The sequence below is a fragment of the Gymnoscopelus microlampas genome (assembly GCF_963454915.1).
Source record: "Gymnoscopelus microlampas genome assembly, chromosome: 8".
Classification (NCBI taxonomy): domain Eukaryota; kingdom Metazoa; phylum Chordata; class Actinopteri; order Myctophiformes; family Myctophidae; genus Gymnoscopelus; species Gymnoscopelus microlampas.
The window spans coordinates 55,867,619-55,880,745 of NC_139945.1; the positions used below are offsets into that span (position 1 = coordinate 55,867,619).

General features: G+C 38.4%; 1 protein-coding gene across 1 annotated transcript in view; it reads right to left on the reverse strand.

The window, feature by feature from the left end:
* Nucleotides 1-5,768: 5,768 nt before the first annotated feature.
* Nucleotides 5,769-13,127, reverse strand: part of LOC311050661 (uncharacterized protein) — a gene marked incomplete at both ends in the record, with an annotated part of 37,484 nt that continues 30,125 nt past the window's right edge. The window contains 4 exons of the mRNA XM_084064747.1: nucleotides 5,769-5,858; nucleotides 6,105-6,191; nucleotides 6,960-7,064; nucleotides 7,763-7,968. Coding sequence (XP_083920873.1) covers nucleotides 5,769-5,858; nucleotides 6,105-6,191; nucleotides 6,960-7,064; nucleotides 7,763-7,968 — 488 coding nt within the window. The remainder of the gene's footprint in view (nucleotides 5,859-6,104; nucleotides 6,192-6,959; nucleotides 7,065-7,762; nucleotides 7,969-13,127) is intronic.

The following is a 13,127-nucleotide window of genomic DNA, read 5'->3' on the forward strand; positions in this document are numbered from 1 at the left end:
TGGTCTGAGGACCTGGACCCTCTAGGGTGGTCTGAGGTGATGGGTGGACCTAGACCTTCTAGGGTGGTCTGAGGTGATGGGTGGACCTAGACCCTCTAGGGTGGTCTGATGTGATGGGTGGACCGAGACCCTCTAGGGTGGTCTGAGGTGATGGGTGGACCTAAACCCTCTAGGGTGGTCTGAGGTGAAGTATTTGAATTCGAATTATTTGAGAAATCCAAACTAAACACTCAGATGACCACTGCACAGCAGGGGGTCTGACAGGATACACTGAGTTAGATGATAATTAGAATATTTAGATTTGTCTGTTTATCTGATTTAATGTTGATGATTGATGAGTTAAAACCGACAACATAGCACTACACATGCACGCACGCACGCACGCACGCACGCACGCACGCACGCACGCACACACACACACACACACACACACACACACACACACACACACACACACACACACACACACACACACACACACACACACATACACACACACACAGTAGACCCTGATTTGACTAATGATCAATACATCCAGTGATCAACACCTTCCGTTTATTATCAATCTACTGTAAATGTCAATATCTAAAAAATGTATAAAACTGGGCAGGGCTTCCTGTCAGTTCATAAATAATGTATTACTCAGCACTATCTGAAGGACACATGGTGAAGTGTCCTAAAATGTGTCCTATATGTATAAACTTCAATTTATAACAGGATCCATACATTCAGTCTATCCTGTCCCATCGTCCCATGAGGTGTTAATTGTGTTAATTAGGAGAATGAGCGCTCTGGGTTGTGACAGTGACACGATGAGAGTCAAAAATAACAGAAAGGTTGTGCACACTTTATTAGTAAAGTGTAAAGTAAAGAACAAAATATGTGTCTGATTCGGACAGTTTAGACTAGATATTCCTTGGTCAGTGTTATCTATCTTTCCGTTTTTCAGCTCCACTGTTGTGTTTCTATCCGTTCATATTGGCTGAACTTCACTCATTAAACTAGTTAACAGCTCTGTGAACAAGTGATGGTGATGATGATGATGATGATGATGAAGAAGCTTGTGGATTCATTTATTGGGTAGCTGTTGATGATCAGGACACACGGGTGGCAAAAACAAAACCTTCACAAAGTATTGTGTTTACTGTGTGTGAGAATGATTTCAAAAGTGGAATCAGCTTCAATTAAATATAGATTTTAAATTATATCATGTATTTAATAACACTATTGGAGGAACATGTCAGACGTGTCCCCTCCTTCCCCCCTGGGATCTGTGCCCCTGATCATGAATGGTTTGAAGTTCAGGTGTTAGAGTGTGGCTTTAATTTGCTTGGTTTTAATGGAATGTCACACTATCAATAAAGGAATAAGAAACATAATCGGGCCTCATGTTTTCTTAAATTTCACTCATGCAGTATTTTCTCTTAACTCTTTGTTAAGAGAAAATACAAGAGAAGCCAACCTCCACATTCACCAAATGTGTTATTCCGCAGGTGTGCTGAACGATGTTTCCTTTCCGTACCTGAAGGCAGCGTTCAAGATCATTGTCTTAACTGAACTCTCCTGAACTTGAATACAGCGTTTTATGTTGAAAGAATTGTCCTCTTAATGAATGCCGTACGCTGCATCTCTAGTAAAGGTGTGATACTTCGTTGCACGTGGTGTCACACACCGGAAATGGCAGATCTACAAGCTCACAATGTGTCGCAGCACGATGCGCTGTGAGCTTGTAGATCGGCCATTTTCGCTGCACTGAGTCCTGCATCAGTTTAATTGTCCAAGGCGTTAAAAGCCGTTAAAACCCTCTGGACAGACTTGCAGACTTGAGCTCTGGTTGAAATGGTCAGGAGTTAAAGGTGTAGTGAAATGAAAAATATGTTTTTCACACTTTTAGAGCATATCCGTGGTCATCATATGGGTATTCCTAACAATAGATGCCCACATAATTGAAAAAAAAAACAATTGTTGTGTATTTTTATATCAAAGGTCCCTAAAAAGCCAATCTTAATTAATTCCTATAAACGAAAACGTGCTGCGTGATGACATAACGCAGCTTTCATGAATATAAATGAATCTTGATTACATGCACCTGTTTGATTCCCATAGCTGCACGTTCTTCAAACACAACTGATTCTAATTACAGAGCTACTCCGTTTTGAATCTCATTCAAGATGACATCCAGACGGTGTATTACTCATTTTAAACTTAATCTACACACTAAGATATGTATCTGAAAACATTATAGGTTAGAAATAAGCCACATAGTAGCAAACATGCTTAACTGGTCATCGCTCTCTCTCACTTGTAAACAAACACGAGCCCTGTTGCGCACGGCTGAAATGATTGAGATTCCAACGTCCCATAGTCTGAAGGGATGGGACCTTCTAATTGGTTTAGAGTCGGTTGAGACAACGTTTCAGACTGAATCTTCAAAATAAAATGACCGAAAATGTGACTGTACTGCATCTTTAAAATTACTTTGTTTCTTTCTCATCTTTCGCTTCCTCCCTCTAAAGGACGCTCTAAATGCAAATTTATGTACGTACATACATACATACATACATACATACATACATACATACATACATACATACACACCCATATAATTAGAATCTGTTTCACCTCATACAATTTGTAAAATTCTATACTGTACAATTACTGTGTTTTCCATAAATCCCTCAATTATCATTTCTATGTTTATCCAAAATAATCTGCTTGAACTGTTTTTTAAATTGTATTATATTTTTACACTGTTGGACATCCTCCGGTAAACCATTCCATAACTTTACTCCACAGGTAGTTATGCACATGCTCTTCAGGGTGGTGCGAGCACCAAGATGTTTCAAATTCAATTTCTTTCTCAGTTCATACCTCCCCTCCCTATCCTTGAACAGTTTCTGAATATTTCCCGGCAATAATGTGTTTCTTGCCTTATAAATAATTTGCGCAGTTTTAAATTGAACTAGGTCCCTAAACTCCCTAAAAAAAAGCAAAACATATTTTAGATTATAACTCACTGTACACCTTATACAACACGTTAATATTGCCATATCTGACCTATTGTGTGGAGGTGTGGGGAAACACTTATTAAAGCAACCTTCAACCATTATGCATAATCCAGAAAAGAGCAATAAGAATAGTACATAAGGTAGGTTATTATGAACTTGTCAACAATATGATCAATATAGCTAGAGTTTGTTTTATTTCTGATAATGCTATTTAATATATTCCATGTACCCTTGATATTATTTTTGTTCCTATCTACTCATTTGTTATAATAATCTTTCTTACACTTTCTAAAATAATATCCATTAATTTATTTTTATATTTTTTTACATTTAATTTCTTTATCTCTAGTTTTACATTTTATGAAATCTCTATATAAGGTAGAATACCTTATATCCAGGGCTTATGCATTTGGGGGTTTTCCTGCACTTTTGCATTTGACAGTTTCGTTCAAACAACAGTAAGAATGTATCTTTAAAAATATCATAGGCTAGATCTACATCCTCTGATTCATATACATTCTTCCAGTCTTGAGCTAGAAATTCCCTATTGAAAGCATTTAGAGCTTCTTCCGTTAGTTATTAGTGAATATATTATCTATTATATTAACTGAATGAGATGTTATTCGACTAGGCTGTGTTATAATAGGATATAGGCTCATACTATACATTGCAGCTATAAAGTCATCAATTAATACATGTTTATGAGGATTAAGAAGATCTATATTATAATCACCACAGACTTATGCAACCTTCTGCTCAGTCCTTGTGATTGTGAACATCTCTTCCATAAAATTCTTGAAAATGTCAATGTTGGAATTAGGATCCCTGTAGACACAGCTAACAATAATATTTTTCTTTTTTTCCATGTTAATCTCAATAGTAACACATTCACACATATCATCAATAACAGTAGTCATACTTTCAACCACCTTGTATTTCAATCTCTTATCCACATACAAAGCTGTCCCCCTTCCTGTTTTTTCTACATATTTTCTTTCTGTTCGTGAAATTTAAATCATAGCCCTCCAGCTCAAAGTCCACCCCCTCTCCAAGCAGAGCCAGGATTCAGATATAGCAATCACACTAAATGGTGAGATGAACTTGCTGAGATAATGTTTAATACTTTCAAAGTGTGCGTATAGGCTCCTGCTATTGAAATGGATAATTGAAATACAACGGTCCATTTTTATGTCATTCATGAACTGTTCATCTGTGTAGTAACGACAGTTATTTACATTTGTGAAAAAGTTACTCTCAGGGTCAATGTCTTGATTCAGATCGATCATGTTAAGAGACAAGAGTTCCTATATCCAATCCATTGATCATGAGACCTTGCGTATTCCAAACAATTGCCATCACACGCTCTCCCCCTCTCACACACCCGCTCGCCGCGTCGCTCGCTACACACACAGTGGTCGAGAGAGAGACAGAGACAGAGAGAGAGAGAGAGAGAGAGAGAGAGAGAGAGAGAGAGAGAGAGAGAGAGAGACACACACACAGACAGAGCGACAGAGACAGATAAAGAACAAGTGAGAGCAACAAGTGCATACATTTTGTTTAGTTCATTTAGACAAAAGTGGAAGAATCGAAGAAGTCCTCGAGTGGCATTCCCTCAACAAAAAAAACAAAAAACGATAGAATAAAAAATCCCTTCCATATCAACAATAGTAATCCATGCTTGCCGATACCCTATCTCCATGCATGAAAAGATCCCAATACTAACAGAATAACAAAAAATCCCTTCCATAGCGACGAAAATAATCCATGCTTTCCAATAGTGGATCAATGCATGCATATGATAATCCAATAAAAATAAAATAACCATTCCATAATGACCAAATTAACCCATGCTTTCCGATAGTTCCATGCATGCAAATAATAGTCCATTCAAAATAAATGGAAAGGAATAAATAAATTATTCCTTTCATGTATTCCTTAAACTTATCCACTGGACTAGTAGTAAAAACGCCATCCTCCGGGAAAACATGCCAACAACTGGGTGTTAAAAAAAGATGCATTCCAAAAAAACTGAAATAGTCCATGCAAAAGGCTCTAGGAAAGTCCCTGTGAGCGAACTATAAAAACATAAATCTATATACGCCTTGAGAGCAAGAAATAATCCATGCATAGTAGACCTAAACCAGACGATATCATTGTCAGATTGTATCATTGGACTCAGAGTCACACTCCTTTAGCCAGGGCCAGCAGGCCCACTGCCACTGGGCCAGCAATGGTTACATGGCGGCTTTCCGACATGTCGCCTTTCCGACGTTAACGAACCCTATACCTAACCCTCACCCTAACCCTAACCGCACGCGGAAGCCACTAGTCGGAGTGGCGAGATGTCGGCATGGAAGACGGTTACCGCCAGCAATAGGCCTACACATGTTATCAAGTTCTCTCTCCTGATTGGATAAAATAATGTGGTATCCCGACCTGAAAATGCATTTTCTGTAGGAGAGACGGGGAGACTCCTGAACAAACACTCTGCATCAATATCAGAATGTATTTCTATTTGACACTTATTTTTACACAAATATATCATTTATCCTACCTTTAATAAAGATGATTTCATATTACAAAGCATTCAAGCAGTTTACCTTAATTTAGAATTTTTCTGATCTTTAGTTTCAACAAATGAAATTCATTTTCAAACATATGAAATATTTTCAATGGCACATCCATCTTAATCATGAATTAATTCTTAATCAGAAACATTAGGTCTTATCACATGCTCCTGATCAGTGGTCACGTTTATACTTATGCTGAGCCTTCTTCATCAAAGTCTTTATTCAACACGTCTGCCCCGTGGAGTGGTGCGATACAGTGTTGGTCCCATACAGCATAACGCTGAAATAAAACAACACGTATATGTGTTAAGTTTGGAGTATAATATAAACATATAATAATAATAATAATAATAATAATAATAATAATAATAATAATAATAGTAAAGTAAGCTACAAAAAAGTTTAAGTGGGGCGTTTAATCGCTTTTTTACTATTTAAAAATATCAGATCTACAAGTTCACAATGAATCACATCGCAGCACATTGTGAGATCGTAGATATGCTAGAAACATGGAGAGATGTTTTACCGTCCTCTGATCTGCATGGCGAACACAGTCGATGAAAGGATCACTGGTGTTTGGATCCGAGCTACACACAAAACAACGAACCTGGAGCTGATAGACAGACAGACAGACAGACAGACAGACAGACAGACAGACAGACAGACAGACAGAATATTAATAATAATTGTTATTATTATTATTATTTATCCTTATCCTTATATCCTTATTATTATGATTATTATTATTATGATTATGATTATGATTATGATTATGATTATGGTTATTATTACTATTATTAGTATTAGTATTATTAGTAGTATTAGTATTATTAGTATTTTTATTAGTATTATTAGTATTTTGTGTAGAGTTAAAACTAGCAATGCTGGGGACAGCATTGTGAATGAGAGTGTTTTTTCTACACTCAGGAAGTGAACATTTTACATCAAACATCCACCAGCGTAAACAGTGTCAAAAGCCATTTACTGTACCGTAGTCAGCCTATGCCTTGGTTTTAACTGAGCCTCGTTGACAACAATGAATAGTTTATGAAAATGTGCATATTTTGCCAAATCCTGTACATTACTTTATGCTACATGTTTTGCTCACATGCGCCCCCTCCCAAATAAAAAAAAATATATGAAATGAACAATGAAACACACAAACAACAATAAGTACTGTATTAACCCATGTTTTGGTTGCTAATATAACATATTTAATAATAATATTAATAATAATAATAACAACAATAATAATAATAAGGGTAATAATAATAATAATAATAATAATAATAATAATAGTGTTTTGTTACATCTTTATACTTCACTGAGCCTTCATTGATCAGAGTTTCATAATGAATGTGATGTAGCCTATTTCACCAACCTTTTTGAATGGACACTCAGGACGATGTGTGTGGTCATTTGCACCCGAAGCCTTACTGCAGACTGTGTTCTTTAAACGCACGTCAATTCTCACCCGGGGTGTGAGCTGCAAGAGAATAAGAAATGACCCAATTAAATTAAAGTGCCAAATCCCACTTCATGTTCAACCTTATCGTCATATAATTGGTCCTCACTAATGTCTACTCTGTCTACTCACTCTGTGTCTCATCAGTGGGTGTGGACAGTACAGAAAACTGCCTACCAGTGACATCATCGGTAGGCAGGTTTGGTCACTTCAAACAAGATTTCTAAAATGTATTTGAATTCATTCAAGTACAAAGGAAACATGACACATGTGTTTCCCATTGTTCATGTCAAACATAGTGATGTCAAACATGTCTATGAAATCTACCAAAAGGTTTAATCTGCAACACAATTTCATACAATAGTAGTGTAGTGGGGGGTCTCTGTTTCATCTCTCTCTCAGCTAAGGCATGTCCTTCGCCTGAAAAACGTTGAAATAAAAACTAAAACTAGGCTTTACAAAAAACAAAAACAAGAGCCCTACACTGTAAGTTCATTCCACACTAAAAATCTTTTTGCTCGACTTTAAGTCTTTTTTTTCCCCAATATGTCATCTATAGCTGAGTCATTCCACAGTATTCAGTTACCAGTAGATATATTGGAACAGCTCTGATCTGTGTTTCACAAGAGAACACATTGTATCATAACTTAAAGCTACATTCATGAAAACAAAAAAATACACAGTGCAAAAACAATGATTCAGTAATAGGAGGATAGTACCTGTGCTACATCACCGATTGCAAAGAAGTTCAGATGTCCATAATGAAGTTGTTGATTAGCTTTAATCAGAGCCAGATCAACAAAGCTCTTCAGGCGAGGCTCCATCTGGCTGTAGCTATTGTATGTCTGTCCTGTCGCCAGGCAGAACACACAGCTCAGGAACAACAAGCACACAGTGAGTCTCATCGTCTTCTGCAGCATGGATCCTGAACAGGAGAATATAGTGTTGGTTAGACCTTCAGAGCAGTTATTGCAGTTAATTAAAAATATCCAAATAACGGAAACTACAATTGACAACATATTTGAGTTCACTGAAATAAAACTAGGCTTTACAAAAAACAAAAACAAGAGCTAACTGAAACTGTATTGTGTGTTCACAAGACTAACTGAAACTACCTTAATCCATAGAGGAAATGTCCTTCAGTTTTGTAAGAGTCCAATATCTTTCTTTGAAAATAGTGAAAATAGCTCTGCTTATTTTTCTGAGCTTTTTTAAATCTGGCCCCTGACTGCCCCATATTGCAATCAAAAAATTATACAAACTCAAAACAAATTAAGCCTTTTTCACAAAATGTTAACTAAACTGGCAAACCCACAACCTAAATTGAAAACTTGAAGTCAAAAGGAAATCAAAACAATAAGAGAAACCATAATCACCTTGCTTCAGAGGAGAATGTTTTGTAGTGTAGACCTTCTTCAGAAGAACATATGTTATGTATATATATATCTGGTCAAACCTCAGTCCAGAGGACAAAGAGCAGCAGATCTTGTGATTCCTCGGTTAGTTTGTTTGTTTTTGTGTGTGTGTTTGGCCTCAACCATAAAGTTCATTGACCGTCTGCAGAAGTGTCCTGTCACAGTTCAAACACGTGGTGATTTATTGATCGTTCCTGGTATCAGTATGATAGTCTATGAAGACAGACCTGCAGTTTGCATATACCGTTAGGTCAGAGCACCGTTTCCAATTCAAGTAGGCTACTTGATATACATAAGGCCAGTGCTTCCCTAAACAGCTAGTGTTTCCATATGTTTTGTTTTTTATTATTATTTCAAAAGATTTTCCACACATTTTACATTACATTATATTATTTTAAAAAACATAAAAAAAAAAATCATAAGGGACAGATCGGTATTTACCAGAGGTTGGTATGGCACACATGTTTTGATTTTTTTTGGCTTTGGGGGGGGGGGGGGGGTCACAGCATAGACATATAAAGGTAGATGCCTCGTTTGGCTCTGAAGTGTATGTATGGCGGACGTACTTCCGCTTCTGGGGGGCAGCTGGGCCTGGAAATTTCCGTGTGCGTCACAGAAGGGGGCGTTCAGTAGGCCAATCAGACGCAGGTGGGGGCGGGACAACTAGATTCTGAAAAGTCCTGGAAAAGACGCGCTGTGGTTGGCCAGTAGTCAACACGCTGTGGTTGGCCAGTGCCCGTTCCCCCCGGAAATATGGTGGCCACCATACCAAGCATGTCGCTCCAATGAACTGCAGATTCCAATGAGGTATCTACTGTGGGTCACAGACAAACTTTCCTGAGGAGAGTGGAGGAAAGTTTGCGGGGGGGGGGGGGCACAGGATTTTGCGCTACGTCACTGACCTCACGTGAATTAATGTCTCCCCTAGCTGACAGATTCATCTTTAGATCTTAGTTGGAAAACTGCAATGGCATCATCAGAATGTTGAACACTTCTCCATCATGTAAAAAAACTAATATTGAACATCAGAGAAATGCGTTAAGTTTATCAGTACTGATTGATTGTGTGTGTGTGTGTGTGTGTGTGTGTGTGTGTGTGTGTGTGTGTGTGTGTGTGTGTGTGTGTGCGTGCGTGCGTGCGTGCGTGCGTACGTGCGTGCGTGCGTGTGCGTCAGGGACGTCACGGGCTCTCAGAAGGTGGGGGGGATGGACTTTCGGTGGACTATTACTATACCCCTTATTTTACAATCTACAAGCTCATAGCGCGGCATCGAGTGCCGCGCTATGAGCTTGATCTGCTATTTTTGAAAAATCGTGAAAAACATTTGTAACTGTCAATAAAGTTTTTGTTACTTTATTTCGGTTGTAGGGTTAGGGTTAGGTTATTTAATTCTTATTTTTGCCTGATTTTACCGATTTATCATAAAAAAAAAATGTTTTTTTTTTTTCAAAAAGTGGGGGGTATGAAATCACGGATCTGTGAGAGTGAGGGTGTCGCGTCGTACGCACAGTGAATGGCCGTGACGCCCCTGGCGTGCGTGTGTTATTGTATTTGCCTGAGGTGTCTAATTTTGGTTTGTCTGACAGGCTGCTCTTTCTTTGCGCTCTGTGTTTAGTTAGCCTCTATTTTGTCTACTTTGGTTATTTGATGCTTTCATGCAGATATGAGCTTTGTATCCAGTGTTTTATGGAAACTGACTTTCTGATCGGAGCAAGGAGGTAAAGGGGGAGAGACCGAGAGAGAGTGAGAGAGAAAACAGCTCACGCCCGACTCTGTGTTTTTGACAGCTTGATTGTAAACGAGTATACAGTAGTAGTTATGAAAAATAGAACATAGTTGCTCAATCTTGCTTTTGTTTAGGGTGTTTTTGTAACCCCAAGAGGACGCATATGGAACCAAATGGACCCCGATGTGAAATAGGGCGCTAAATGTGCCTGTAATAAACGTCAGAAAAGATCAGCATTCATGTTATGTTCTCCTCCTACTGTTGGTGTGAATATTAACAAAAATATGGTAATATTTTTTGGGGAGGGGGGGGGGGGGGGTCATGCATTTTCCTGCAGAGAGAGAGAGGCCTAATAGTGGAGTTGTGTTCCTGTAGAACAGATCCCTTGCTCTGTACACATGCCGTGTGTGTTGTGTGCGCAGTATGTGCATGTGTGTCTGTATGTTTATGAAGAAAGTGTCAGTCACATTGCAATAGATTAAATGAATGTAATCAGTAAACTCATTTATGTGGTTCAACTGAAGCAGCATGACTTAAATATTCCTAGTGCTGGAATGAAGAATTCATATATGTTTTAATTAAATGATTGTTAATAAGCATGGTCCTAATTCCAGCTCAGCATCACCAAGCTAAATTATAATTATATCCCTCTTGTCAGAAGAGTCATTCATTCACACACATAGTGTGTCTTTATCTCAATGTGCCCAAATATGGATTACTGATGTCATAGTACGGACAAAATTCAGATCATAGATGTTGCTAAAATAGCCATCCAGGTTGAGTAACGTCATTAGCTATTCCATATAATCAGGATAAGGATAATTCCTTTTAACAGGTCGTTCATAAAAGTCCTTGTGGTCTTGTTTCACACGATGATATCACAACATCATTATTACATCAGATGTAATTGTCCTTTTAAATGTCGTTATTGTATTTTCCAACACAACTCCCTTTAGGAACATTTAGCAATATATTGCCCTGCCTTCTAACCAGGGTTGGGAGGGTTACTTTTAAAAAGGAATCCCCTACAGTTACAAGTTACTTGCTAAAATTTTTTGTCAGTAACGTAATCCCGATTACTCCATTTAAAAAGTAACTATTAGTTACTTTCAGTTACTTTTGGATTACTTTTAAGTAGGGATGTCCCGATCACGTTTTTTTGCTCCCGATCCGATCCCGATCTTTCGATTTTGAGTATTTGCCAATCCCGATCTTTCCCGATCCGATCTTTTCATTTTAAAACATATTTTAAAATTATAATTTATGCATGTAGAATTTATTTTTATCATTTATTTTGTAGCAATAAAAGACAATATGTCTCAAAACACTGTCTGACAGTTGAATTATTGCCAACAAAATAAATGTTAATTAAAGAAATTAAGACAAATACTGAATCTCTGAACATTGGCTTGCAGTTATCGCACATAGCCAAAATACAATAATAATATTAGACCTGTCATTCAGGATGGAAAATAAAGTTGTCCTTTTGGGGAGAAGTGGAACTTAGAAGTCATTTAAGTTTAGCGTGAGGGAGAGGGTCTACTCTGATTACTACAGCAGGGGTCCCCAAGGTTTTTTAGCTAAGGGAGAGATGAAGCAGGGACCCCCACTACATATTGTATAAAATTTGTGTTGCAGATTAAACCTTTTCATAGATTTCATAGATAGCTTCATAGACTTGCTTAACAGCACTGTCATCAGTGTATCAGACATGTCAAACTCTCAGTACTTAGTAAAGTTCAGACTAGGCTCTGTACTTGGTCTGCTCTTTTCCCCTCTACCTCTTTTAAGGTTCCCCTCAGAATATAGGGATATTAGGGTTCATGTGGTTAATGTAAACACAAGAAAAAGGTCCTATCATGCAAAGATTTGGAGAACCCCCTGTAGTAACTCTCAGAACCCCCTAGGGGTCCCCGACCCCCTGTTGAAGACCCCTGCTCTACAGGGAAAGACTTGATATCTACACTACAGAAAACACACACACACACACACACACACACACGCGCACGCGCGCACACACACACACACACGCGCACGCGCGCACACACACACACACACACACACACACACACACACACACACACACACACACACACACACACACACACACACACACACACACACACACACACACACACACACACACAGCTGACATTAATTAGTGATGTTGATTGCTATGTGGTCAAATGCGCATACGGGCTCAAGTTAACCAGTTAGTGTTACACAGCTGACTGCCAATATGCTCATTTCTGTTGAAAATGCGTCACTGACAGGCTGATGAAGGCTATACATAGACTAGATAAAATTAATAGAATATACCAAGTTACTATCAGAACCTAGTAACAATCAGAACCAAAGAAAGACACTTTAATAGATTATAGTTCCTTTAACCAAACCATCTGATCAGTTTAAGGTTAAGAGTAAAGGCTTTTATGCAGGAAAATCACTGCAAAGAGGACGAAAAAGAGAGCCACGAATAACATCTGAAAGAGAGTCAATCAAAAGTAAGCCGTTGGCCGTGCTCAGTGCTGTATTTCCGAACGCACCCCTAGTATCTCCCCCTGTCTGCAGTGTTGCCTGGTCTGATTATTATAAGCCACATCGGGCTCATTTTTCTGAAGTTGCTTGTAAATAATGGTAGAACGGTTGTGAGCTTGTAGATCGTCTATTTTCAAATAGCCAACATATATAAATATGCACATTGTTTAATGGACGACATATATAGCTTTGAAGTGCTCGTGTGGCCTTTTATAGTCGCTTCTTTTGGGCTTGTTTTCATAGACCTGGTTGCTTATTTCTCTCCCTAGTCTGGCAACACCGCTGTTGACGCAGGCACGCAGCAGCAGCTTCCACTGTGAGGATTTTACAGAGAGCTGCGCGCTGTGCTCAACTCCAATCCATTGCGGTCTGTGCGGAGTGTGCGCTCTTGCAGGTGGTTGTTTG